This window comes from Misgurnus anguillicaudatus, chromosome 9 (genome assembly GCF_027580225.2).
Source record: "Misgurnus anguillicaudatus chromosome 9, ASM2758022v2, whole genome shotgun sequence".
Classification (NCBI taxonomy): Eukaryota; Metazoa; Chordata; class Actinopteri; order Cypriniformes; family Cobitidae; genus Misgurnus; species Misgurnus anguillicaudatus.
Genome location: NC_073345.2, coordinates 1,758,572 through 1,771,712, shown reverse-complemented (window position 1 = coordinate 1,771,712; position 13,141 = coordinate 1,758,572). Strand labels below are relative to the sequence as shown.

Below are 13,141 nucleotides of genomic sequence, written 5' to 3'. Positions count from 1 at the left end.
TTTTGTGATGAAGCGTGCGTCCTCACTACGACACGCCCATTACGCCATTGTTCTTGTTTTCGTGTATCTTACTAGGTCCTCTTTCTGGCAACGATCTCAGAAGATTTTGGGTTCACACAGAAGCTTGTCTGGCAATTTTACGGGTATTTTCTGGTACCAAAGGTCTGTGTGAATGGGGTATTGGTTTCATAGCGCAGCGCATATTACGTCCTGTGTGAAAGCCGCATTACCCAGACTGATGGGCAATCACCACCTTTTTCCTGATGTCGTCGGATATCTCCTTTACTCTAGGCATTGTTGGTCACTTTGGCACTACAGTGGTTTCCTCTTTCTTTTACTCCGAGTTGCTCAACCCTTTTCCTGTGAATGTCTATTTTGATTGGTCTGCTTAACTCATTAACTAAGCACCCAAATGTTTTCTACCTGAATCTGTCACCCACTTGACTTTACTAATGATGCTGGGGTTCACCTACTTATGCACATACACTAATTCTATCTTTCATGTCGTTTTTTTGGATACTCGCATGGGAATTAAATTTGGTCAATTTTCAAATAGGAGTTACTGTATATGTTTTCCAGACAGTAGTGTATGAAGGAGTCTGTGTTTGGTTTACTCATGTGTTCATTATTCCTGAACCTCTGACTCTGCAATTTTCTCAGCTCAATGCATATCTGTCAGCTCACTGTTAACACCCATGTTTATTCGGCTCTTTAAAGAACACAGGTGAAAACACACAAATAGAGAAGACTGCTGCCCGAGCTGTGAGAAAAAACTGACTGCCTATTATAGGACAGTATGCAGCTCACTGTCACTGTAAATACTGTACCACACACAAACACTCTCTAGCCAAAGAACAGACATCAGAGGAGCACAATTCATGAAACTATTGTCAGATATTATTTATCTGAAATATGTTATTTAGGTACATATGTACTTGTATCTCTGTTTCCCAAACAGAAAATAGCTTTGTGGGATTAGGACTAGGGTGGCAAACCTTTTTGACTCAAGGGTCACATTAGAGTACAAGTGATGACAAATGTGCATGACAAATGAAATCTTGTTTTATACCTGTGTGTTTTCTTTATGAACCCACTATTATAGACCGTTTCATCGGGCTCACGTTCGTTGTCGTGGTTACGTGCCTGGAACGAAGTTGACTTCCGGTTTGTTTAATGATCTGGCTAGTGGCTAAACTGACCTCAGGAACAAATACCTTGGGGAAAATACAATTGGTTTGGTTTCCTAAAGATGAGGGGAGATGGTGAGCATGGACCACTGCTGTGCAAGAGAGGTTTGGCAGCCATCTGTAGTAAACATTGTGTTGTTATTGATTTTATGCAGAAGTTTACAGGAAGCTAAGTTAAGTTTGGGCCACGAAAATGGTTTCTTTATAATGATGCTGCTAAAACCGTCTATATTTTGCAAAAAATCTCTGCCTCTACTTGTGTGCATATCACTGGATGTGCATACAAATATAAAAACAGATGTGTAATGTACTGTTCTGAAATGTACAATCTGAGTAAAATTTTGTCGTAGTAATGAAATATCCATATTTACACACTGAGGTATATAACACCCCATAGGACTGCTGTTAATGTAAAGAACCTTTTTGAATTAATTTTGTGGGTTTTCTGTATTATATAGAAAAAGACATTCATCACCACAATGGAGCCAAGGAACGAGTGAAAGAGAGGAGAAAGAGCAGTCCAGAGAAGAAAGAGAAATGGAAATTGGAGAGCAACTCCCTATTTAAACAGTTGGGTGAGTAAATATCCCTTCATCCAGTTCATTTAACAAATTATTAAGTCATTTTCAGCATTGATGTGACAAATAATTTAGCTTGATGGTGATTAGATTTTTTGACTCAATAGTTGAAGAGTAATTTAGTTTTATTTAATAAACTATACAGCAATTTGATTTACTCGAATGTCTTAAATCACTTTTTTGTATACGAGTAAATAGATAAAAGGCTAGTAAATATTTTTACATTTAATCGTCTGCCATCAGATAACAGTTTGACATATTAGTCAGATTTGTGACGGTGCCAGAAACCACTTCTCACTCCCATCATGTTGACGCTTGGTCATCTCTGTGTCACTTTCTAATGCGCAGTGTATCTATTTGGTGTCGACATGCTGGGCACTCCATTGATGTGTAGGGTACTCCATTGCTTTTAATGAGAAAACACTGCTGTCAATATGAGACCTGATGGGCATGGGAATTTTACCATTAATAAGAAATTATTTTTGGGGTATTATTTTGCCATTATGACATAGGATTTTTAAGTTAAACAGCCAGCATAATTGTATTTACGATGCACTATGTAGTATGTCTTTGGCTCCCGTGTGTTCGTGACTGGCTGCAATCTTTACGTCAGCTTTGATTCTGAAAGCTCTCGTGTTTTTCATGACTGACTAATTTTATTTGCCTGTTATATTTTGTGTTGTTGCAAAGTGGGTGCTTAGAGTTGGGGTTAGGTGCTCGATAATATTTGAAACTATAAATAACAGTTCTTTCTAATTCATAAATCTGATAAAGCTGAGAGCTTTTTCAGCCGTGCAATATTAAAGAGCCCCTATTTTGTTGCTAAAAACAACATTATTTTGTGTATTTGGTATAATACAGTGTGTTTGCGTGGTTTATGGTTCAAAAAACACATTATTTCCATATACCGTACATTATTGTTTCTCCAGATATCCCTGCCTTCCTCAAACGCTCTGATTTGTTACAAAGCTCGTCGATCTGAAAAGCGCTGTCCCCCCTGATTGGCCTGAATACCTTTGACGTCAGACGGAAATGTGACGCTTTTTACCACGTTTTGAAGTTTAGCTCACAATGCAATACAATATCGTCTTTACTACCTTATCAATACGAGCCGAATCTGATCCAGAAAATGCAAATGGCAAGCTGATTGATTTTAGGATACTAAAACATTAAAACCATGTCTGCATTTGTGATCATAGAAACGACAAACAACAAGCGCTACTCTGCACTTGTGTTCGAATCATGGTTTAGTCAGTAGTAAATTCTTTAAATATGAAAACATAGACTTACAGGCTGTGAGTCATAAGCGGGCGGAGTTATGATAATGACCGTCGTGTCCACGTCAACAGGCAGAGGAAGTAAACTGTTGCTTACAATCCGTGTGTTTGTTTTAGTCCAAAAAAAAAGAGTTGGAGACGATAACTGGCGTCATCGTTTACTTTGGGATTTGTACCTTTTGCATATAATTAACATGTACTAATACACACCAAACAAAGTTTAAAAATGTGAATCGGATAATAATCGTGTTCTTTAACACGGGAACTGCTTTACCATTTATCCGTATCATTGTATTTATCTTGTATCATTTTTCCGATGGTCATTTTACAATTGGTTAAAAGGAGAAATGGAGGCTTGTTTTACCACTTGAGCTGTATTTGTGATTGGAAAATCTGCCTTTAGAGCTGACGGTCACACACTCACACATTTACCTGCACAAATGCTCTCTTTACACATATTTTGTATTTATTTATAACACAGACACTTAAAACTAGAGCTTAAGTACTACGATAAATGAGGACAAATCTTTAGTGATTGGCAATACCGCTCTCGTTTATTGTTGAAGTGACAGGGATTTGCACGCTAATAGTGCACTTATTGCCTTCAACTATTAGTACAGACTATAAAGCAGGGGTCGGCAACTGGCGGCCCGCGGGCCAAAAGTGGCCCGCCAGCAATATTTTCTGGCCCGCTGGATTAATTTGAAGTCCGTTTTTTTATTTTTTTTTTAATCAGACTTTTTTATTTTACAATAACAGTTTACAAAAATGTCCCCGTGTATCATTCCTTCATTCGTTTTTTCAAATCAAAACCAAAAAGAAAATAAAGAAAAACGACTTGTTTTTCTATTATTTATTTCCTGAACTAAAATCAAACGACTCGTTTTCTGTGCGCTCAGATCAAAAATAAAAAAATGAATGAAAACGGGTTCGGACAAATTTTAATTGAACACCTTAGCAGACATATACCAATGAAATAAATTTAAACAGATCAGGTACTAACAGATTACATTTTAATAAGGGTTTTAATAAGGGTTTGAATAGCAACCATGCTTTCCTGTAAGTCTCATTCGCTTACAGTCCGACTTTTGAACTTTTTTCATTATTATTTATTCGCGTATATTATTATTATTATTTATTGCTACACTGACAAATAGCAAGAATGTCCTGAAAAAAATGCGTATAATAGCTATCTTAACGGGCCGCTTTTTCTCGTTCTCTTTCTCTACCAGCGCATCCGCGATCATAACTGTCATTAGAGTTTGAGCATACTTCTAAAACACAATCGATCAAATAATTGCAGAGGTATGACTTCATGAATCATTTGCAAATTTACCTCGTAAATCATGTCAATTCATCACGCGTGAAGACGTTAAACTCCGTGACATTGCAAATTACTGAAAAGTAATTGCTGGCTTTTAGAAACCACTACAAAATATGATAAAAATAAACTCTTTTACTGCAATAATATTTTAACTAATACACTTTTAAAGTAGATTTGAAAGGAATACTGTTGTTTTCTGCTACTTGAACTTGGGGCTCGAGCGCCCGACCTAAGGTTCGACCTGCCTTCGAAAACAGCAAGTCAAGACGTTTACCGTTAATTATTAAGACTAAATGGGCAGGTAAATTCGTTAAAAAAATGAAAGTAATCCGCCAAAATATGGTTTTACATGTCTATTAAAATAAAGCCATTATTAATTTTCCTAACGCATAGTTCTTTGATCTTTACCTCCGCTTAAAACGTTATAAATTTGGCAAAGGAGGATGTTCAGCAATTTGAACAGCAACTCCGCAACCAACTCGGTTTATGATGGTAAGAAATTTGAGTGAGAGGCTTTGTCCTATTTAATTTATTATTTATATTTCATTATAAATACAATGAATACAATGTTAAAATAATATTTTTATTGGCACGAACACAATTTTTGTATAACATTTAAAATGATCTGTCTCTTTTCGTTAGAGACATTTGAATGTGAGATTCTGGAAACGAAACGTGACGTTAAGTTTTGCGGACCTGTCAGGTTGGGAAATAAAGCGGGTGAACACAAATGAATCTATGAATAGAACCTTGTCGGAGCTGGACAAAAAACAGTCCAGCGGAGACCTCCTTAAACCTTAGGTGTGTATGTGTGTGTCCCGGATAAATATGAATAAAAAAAGGAATACAGTTCAAAAGTCGGACTGTAAGAGTATTTCATGGGAGCATAAATGCCTGTAATATTACCACTATAGTACTTGATCTGTTTAAAATGGTTTCATTGATATATTATGCCTATAAAGGAGTTAAATAAAAAAAGGTCTAATCCAGTAATTAATTTTTTTATCTGAGCACACAATCAGAAAACCCGTGGTGGTTAATTTTTTCATTTTTGTTTTTAATTTGAAAAAAAAACGATTAAACGAATGATACACAGACCCATTACCATGTTTTTAGCAATTTTTAATGCCGTCTTTCGTCTTTTAAATAGGAAATAAAGACAATGTTTCTTGACAAAAGATCAGATAGCCTATACTAGGCTAATTCAAAATAAGACGTAAGTGTGCCAACAACAGTTGGCCCGCCATCTACTGGCTAAAAAAAATATTGGCCCGCGGCCAAAGTTACTTGCCGACCCCTGCTATAAAGACTATACCAACTTGTTTTACACGTATCCTGATTGATATGTACTGTTATAAGCACTTATTTTTTTCACTCATGCTTTTTCCTCTTCCATCACATGCAATGAAAACTCACGCCTGGCGAGTCAGTTATGACATTCAAAACAATCGGCTGAATGGGTTTCCTGTCATCCTGGGATTCAAATCCATGGCTGAAAGCTTTTAAAGACACTTGTGCCATCTAACTGTTGTATAAACTCTTGTAGTCGTGTGATATCAGCATGGTCATGGTTTGTCTCCAATTTCCAGACAGATATATTCAATTCAAATAAATTTTATTTATATATAAATTTGCACAATTGGTGATTGTTTCAAAGCAGCTTTACATTAATAGGAGCATTGAAAAACACAGAAAATCGACAGATGGCATAACATAATACAGATAGCATAAGCAGCAACATTAGCTGCGGCCATGAATCAACATTATAAGCGAGCGTATTAATAATATAACGTATAGAAGAGGGTGATAAGTTAAGCCAATGACGGCTGACTCCCCGGGTTGAAAAATCCTCCTGACTTTTAGCCGAGGGAAAAATCCAGGGAAACAAAATCCTATTAGCGTAGGGGCTGTTCACATGTAATACGAGTGTCACACAGAGATATGGTCTAAATCAGCTTGGTTCGAGACAGGCTAACTATTGGGGCATAAGTATGTTACCCACAGTTGAGGGTTTAGCAGATTGGGGGCCCAAGCCGAATGTATCTATGGGTCCCCCATCCGATCTTTAAAAGAAAATGAAACATGCTAACCCGTTTGACTAAGGCCAAAGGCCCCACTGTCGTCGTAATGCAGGTTCAGCGGCAAACTATTTACCGCAATTCATTTTGAAGTGTTCATGCTGATAAGGTTTTTATTTATTTATTTATTAGGTTGGTTGGGGGCCCCCTATGCCTCTATGTTAAGACCGCCTCTGATATTTCACAGCGATATTGCGTTAATAAAATTCCTGTTTTTAGAAAAGCGCAGAATCAAATGGATCTTGATCTTGACACATAGGGCAAACAACTGAAAGCATTGGAGTACCTTGACGTTGAAAAACAACATCAGTTTTAACAGTGTTGAAAAGTGACACCAAGGAAAGCTGGTAAAGTTGAGTACTTTGTGAGTACTTGTTGCTTTCCATGATGGGCAGCAGAAGTGTGAGGTAAAGAAAATGTCATATCTAAATGTCTCTCATAACACTGTGATTTCAGGAATAAAGATTAGCTTGTTTTAGCAGCTTGGTTTAAACAAATGCTTTTATCCAGGAAGGAAAAATAATAATTTAATTAAAAAATTATTATTTAATAGCACAACGACTTCCTATGTGTCGGACTCGGAAAATCAAGGAATATTTGATTCCACACCTTATGACGCTTGAACAGAATCAAGTTATATAGCTAAAACGTTTATCAGTAAAGCCATTTAGAAGTGATGCTCTTTAGGCAGGGCAACACTGATTCCTTTGACTGATACCAAATTTTCCAAATATTGCCACATTTGAATTAAGGTTGTGTTTGAATGGGAAAATGAAAAGAAACCTCAATTTGTCAGTAATGTTTGGGTTTGTATTTCATCAGTTAGATCTTTAAAATGAAAACATTTTATTTATTCCTGAATATATATATACACTGTCTCTATTTACAGGCTTTGCCACATCCTTTCCACTGGATAGCTCGCTGTTTGACAGCTGGCTGGCTCAGTCGGTTCACATCACCACAGATAACATGCTGAGCCAGTGGTCTCTTTCCAGAGAGACACACGACCCCTCCGCAAGCCTCCTATCGGACCAGCTGCTGCAGGGCGAGGAAAGTTTGCTTAGTCTCATGATGGACCACTCCATGAAATCCACCTGGAAAACACCCCAACTGGGCCGAAAGACGAGGGGCGGGCCACGCAGCCGCAGTCACCGAAGGTCTGTTTCACTTCCACAGTTCGGATCCACAGTGACAGGAAAGGTTTCTTCGGAGGACCGTCGCGCTGTGGGAGGTAAACAAGAAGCAAGAGCACGCCGCCGCCGCAGTCACACCCGCAGCTGCGGCTCAGGCGGTCCGGACCCCCCGCAACCCCCCATTTCCAAAATGGACTCCTGCCACATTTCCGAGGAGCGTGGCTCTCGGCACAACAGCACGAATGCTGGAGATAGTTCCCAGGTGGCTTCACGTCTGCGTCTCACAAGACAGGGTAAGTTGCGCTCTAAAAGTGAGATGACAGAGCCGCAGAACAGCTCCTCTGCGAACGACGACGTATCTGCGCTCGACCCAGAGACAGACGGCTATTTCTCAGATGCAGAACAGAGCGACTCGGAAATGCGCTCCTCCGGCCGAAAGTTGCGCTTGGCCCAGCTGCGTGCTGGAAATGAAGAAGTGGTTCGGCGAAGTGTACTCGCCTCTTAAAACCACATGGAAGTTGTCTTTGGATGTCTAATCTTTTCACAGTTACTATAACACATATTTCATCAATAGGACAGTTTTTATCAGTTTGTAGACCTTCAACTGTAATAGCTTGCGAAACAAAATGTTTTCTTTTCTTCGTAGCCTGAATATATATATGAAACCGTAACCATTTGTGCTTAACAAAACAAGAGAAACAATGCTTAGACTGTGAGACGTATCGTGTTGGGAAGCAATAGGATCTGTCCTAAAATAAGGACAACAATGTGGGCATTATGACGTGTCTGTTCAGGTTAAGCTTGTTTTGATTGAATACATACTGTACTGTATGTAGTATGAGTCCATAGGATGAGGCTGATACGGCCCGTGATGTTCAGAGGAAAAAGCACAAATAGTCATTGGGTTATGCAGTAGCACACCTGTACTTGTGTCTCGTTGTACTTTTTAAATGACGACTAGACTAAACATACCAGCATCATTCATACATCACTTCCATACAGGTTAGCTTCCATGTGTGGATCTTATAAAACCTGTTTAAAACTAGTCTGGCTCATGTTTCACCCCAGGTTAAGACATTTACTTTAAATACATTTTTATTATTTTCATGACAGTTGAGAATATCAGCTGTATGGTAACTGCTGTTCATAGGGGATAATGAGAATAATAGATGTTATTTAAAGAATAAAAGTCTCAATGTAAAATGTGCAGATGCATTACAGCAATGTGAAAAATATGGGATTCATTATAAAAACATTCTTTCATTTTTTTTATATTGGAGTGAAATTTGATCTGGATATGCATTTGTGAGAGTCACCCTTATATGTCACACTGTCTCTTCCACTGGTTTTGTTTTGGTTTATTGGTGGAGAATCAAATCATCTGTGTTTTTCATGACAGCGTGCCTTCTGTAGCTCCCCACATCTTATTTGATCAGAACGATGGCAATCACAAATATGAGAATATGACAGTGCCTGAAATATCAGACCCTCAATTGACCAGAAAACACAGAATCTCACCCCGCTTCATAGAAATGGTGCCCATAAACCAGCACTGATCGGTCCATTAATTGTTTCTTGGCCAAAATTGAATTGAGACTTCCTCAGGCTTTGATACTTAATTTCTGGCTCTTTTGGTGAGGTGTAACCAATCAACCCATGATGTTTGTCTCAGGGTTCTAGAGAAGATTGTGATTGCAATCATTTAAGAGAAAACCTAAAAGTTAAACGTGAACATTCGCTAGCCAACGTTTAATGTTTTAATAGGTTTTCTCAAAACATCATGATGAAATTGATTGTTTTTTTGTTTTGTTTTTGTGATGATGATGATGATGATGATGATGCCAAAGAATAGTAACTGAGCACATGCTCTGAAGTGGATGTAAACACAGTATCTGGATCTCCTGAGGTTCACGGTTTGCACTGATATCTACTTTGTACACTCCTGGACTGCATCATCGATTCACTTTCTTTCATCACATGCAAGAGAGGTCCAATGATGGGCCACAGGAAGTCTTTATTTGTAAATGGTCTGTTTATTAGACACAACTGACAATACGATGTGTGTAAATGAGAACGTGCGTGTTTGGATTTGGATGTGTTGCGTCAGCCCGTAAACACAAAGGAATTGTTCGCTCAAAACTCTCAATGGAACGCATCGCTCTCCATCTGGTTCATAGTGCCACCATGTTAAAGTTGTCACTTGAGAGTGTATATTTTATGACATGGTAGTTTTTTTTATCGTGTTTGCACATTCAAACTTGTCATGCAGTTGTTTACTGTAGGATGCACACAAAGAGTGCTGTACTTGTGCCTGAACAAAAGTGGATGAATGAATTTGTTCAGGTGCCAGTATAGTACATTGTGACCTCTACATAGTAAAGTGCTTTAATTAACAGCATACATTACTGTGTTCCTTACACAGACCTGTCATCGTTTATGTCTGTGAAAACCCAGCTAAAGTCATTTTGTTTTCTACATAAACTCATTCAACATAATCTAAAGGACATTCTGTGAAATTTAACCTTGATATTGACTGAGTAAGGAGACTTAAATCAAGTCTTGATGTTTTAAATCTCCTCCTTAGATGATTTTTAGTCTGGATTTCACAGACAGGTTCACATACTGTATGGAAAAAGTGTAGTATTTAAATGGCAGAAGTTTGTGTGACCCGTTCCACTGGAAACAGGCTTCATCCGACTCACAGAACCTGTACAGATCTCATGTATCTTAGTCGCTTTAATAGACTCATCATAGCCTTTAGTGAATTGCTGAACCAAACACAGATATGAAATACTGTGCCTTTAGTGAAACCCACCGCAGGGCTTTAAGCCTCTTTATCATGCTTAGTTGCTGTTTGTGTACCCAAGCTAATGTATACTCCGCTCAATCACTGTAAATCTTTAGCTTCTGTGATATCATTTACATTCACCCACAAATCCAGACTTTACTCTTCAGTAGCCTAATAATGCGGTACAGTAAGAGAATAACAGGTGAAAGCAGATTTGAATTTGTTTGCAAACATTTGTTTAAAGGGTAAATGAGCTTTACTTGTTAGTCTTCTGTCTTCACTATTACCTTTACCTGGATAGAAAAAAACTGCTTTTCTTTGGGTTTAAGCATTTTCTCAAGGTCGAAAGGACAATTGAGGAGCTCGGATGCAAAAGCCGCTAAACGACACCTCCGTCAAAAATGAGATAATGATATTTACCGGATGCTCTCAGTATGTTTTATATTCATCAAATACTTTCCCTTCAAATGCACTTAATCCCAGCCTCAGGCTATTCAGAAATAGTTTTTTTTGTTGTTGTTGCAGAATCTAATAAAAGGTCTGATTAAAAAATGCTAATTTACAAAAATTATGTCAGACATTCTTAGAGGGTTTCTGAGCTCTTCAATTCTTTCAATCACATAGAGACTGAATGAGATCAGTAATAAATAGTTTAATTCTTTAGGGATATTGATTATTCCATGTGATAAATGTTCAGGTCATATTTCACCCCAACTTAAATAGACAACGAATCATAAGGTTCAAATGAACCGTTTTAAGGACCATTGCGATTTTTTCATTTGGACATTATTTTAATGACAACAAAGCCCTACGTATACTTTCGTGTTGATGTGTATGCGTACAGTATACGTAAAAACGATTTCACCATCGACAGACTGATTTTTATGTGTGCATATTTTGCACATGCACCTGAATTTATATGCACTAATTCCACAAAATGGCAACACTGCTGTTATTTCAAAGATAGTTAAACAAGAAAGGAGACGGGTTGTGCTTTGTTTTCTTTAAGTAAATGGAATTAAGTTTGTTCTTTGTGTTGGGGTGAAATACGACAGATGTCTACGATCAGTATTGTCAATAACCTCTCAATTAACCTGCATGGACTTCTGTATTTACTGCTGGTATAGACGCTCCATTCATATGTTGGTCACTTTCCTGAACTGCAGTCCATCGCTTAAGGTCTTTTATTTGGTCCTAAATTCTTCAAAGAACAATCGAAGTTGATTCTAAATCTACTCGCGTGTTTACTGTTCAGCAAGACTTTCCATATAGGTCCTGTCTTTATTTTCTCGTTTTTATGGAAGTAGTAGATCATGGTCAGGAGAAGTGAATCACTTGCAATCAAGAATAATCACGTGTGTCCTGTAAATCTGTCAACATTTTCAACTTCCCATTGATTCTGATATGATACGATATAAATGTTGCAGGAGTGTATCCTTATATTCTTTGTTTCAAGGAATGTTGTGCCATTTGTTAATAGCAGAGAGAACTATTGAACATAGAAGAGCTATTTTAAATTATTTTAGGCTTTTTTGCTATATATTTATTTTTTGTATTGGAAATCTTTATAGGAGGAAAAAAACATATTTTTCATCAGTGCAAAAACCTATTTTCCTTTTTTTTTACATTTTCCATGTTAAGCTGTCATTCAGAGCAATATAATGTTCATGTGAGTGTATGTGCATGCTGTTTGTGATGCCTTAATAACAGCTCCTGTCCCATCATAGCATCAGCGCTCAGCTGTGGTCGACCGGTGCAGTCAATAAAGCTGTGCTTTTCATTTACACATGTTTGTGCTGTGAGTTATTTAATGCAAAGACTGGTTAGTTAACACACTTTTGTCTAGTTAGTTCTGATCCTCTGCAGACTCCCTGGTACACTAAAGCAGAGCCTCTTAACCTTCTCTGAACCACAAATCTCCAGACTTTACGGCAACCCAGAGCCCCAGGACAGAAATGATTTTCTAGCTAGATATGCTAGATTTTCTGTAGTTAATTAAGACAGGATAAATCAGAATAGGCCTGTCAATAAAATATATTCATACATTACAGACAAACTTCATTTATTGTCTAATATGCATAAATTCTTAAAAATGTCTAAGATGTTTCCCTTTCTATTATGTTTATCTAAACAATATTTATTATGATAATACTGGTGACCATAAAAGGCAACGTAATACACAGAGTAACCATGACAACTGATGAGAAAAAATGGAGGGAAACAATAAAAGCGGTTGTGCTCGTTGTGAAGACACTGGGTAAGTATTCATACAATTGACACGATCATTTAAGTGTAACAAAACATTGGCTGGCTAAAACTGGTTCGGCTTCCGAATAACTTTGCAACTTTATGGGAGCAGCCAAGAGAAATTCACGAGACGCGTCAGTAAGATTTGATGTGTTTAACTTGATGCGGTGCTGCGCATGTCGATCGTCCTATGACATCAAAGTACCGCGAGAACAGACAGCTCCGTTTATGTTCCTTCTGTTCTCGGGTCGCTCTCGCGGTACTTTGATGTTTCATATAATGTTTGATTGACATGTTAGATTTAGCAGGTTATCCAGATGTGAGATTGTCCAGTCGTGTTTTGCCAGTACTTTAGACTTTAGGGCTGGCCAGCAGAATTCTGTGAAACATTAAAAACCGCGCATTGATCCGGGAGTGACGTCCTCCATCAGCCCACAGGCAGCAGCTCGAGAGCATAGACTGTAAAAAAGAGAGCAGGTAAGCTCGTTTGTTACGACCGCCGGCTGCGGCAAATCAGATGTTTTCTGTG

The 13,141-nt window shown here is 37.9% G+C and overlaps 2 protein-coding genes across 4 annotated transcripts in view; both read left to right on the top strand.

Moving 5' to 3' along the window:
* Positions 1–12,149, top strand: part of jade2 (jade family PHD finger 2) — a 77,989-nt gene extending 65,840 nt beyond the window's left edge. For both annotated transcript variants that reach the window (XM_073871019.1, XM_073871018.1), the window contains exons 11-12: positions 1,646–1,762; positions 7,334–12,149. In XM_073871019.1, coding sequence (XP_073727120.1) covers positions 1,646–1,762; positions 7,334–8,082 — 866 coding nt within the window. In that variant the 3' untranslated portion in view covers positions 8,083–12,149. The remainder of the gene's footprint in view (positions 1–1,645; positions 1,763–7,333) is intronic.
* Positions 12,150–12,500: 351 nt separating this feature from the next.
* LOC129423849 (cation channel sperm-associated protein 3) overlaps positions 12,501–13,141 on the top strand; it is a 60,337-nt gene continuing 59,696 nt past the window's right edge. For both annotated transcript variants that reach the window (XM_055180340.2, XM_055180339.2), the window contains exon 1: positions 12,501–12,622. In XM_055180340.2, the coding sequence (XP_055036315.2) occupies positions 12,576–12,622 (47 nt within the window). In that variant the 5' untranslated portion in view covers positions 12,501–12,575. The remainder of the gene's footprint in view (positions 12,623–13,141) is intronic.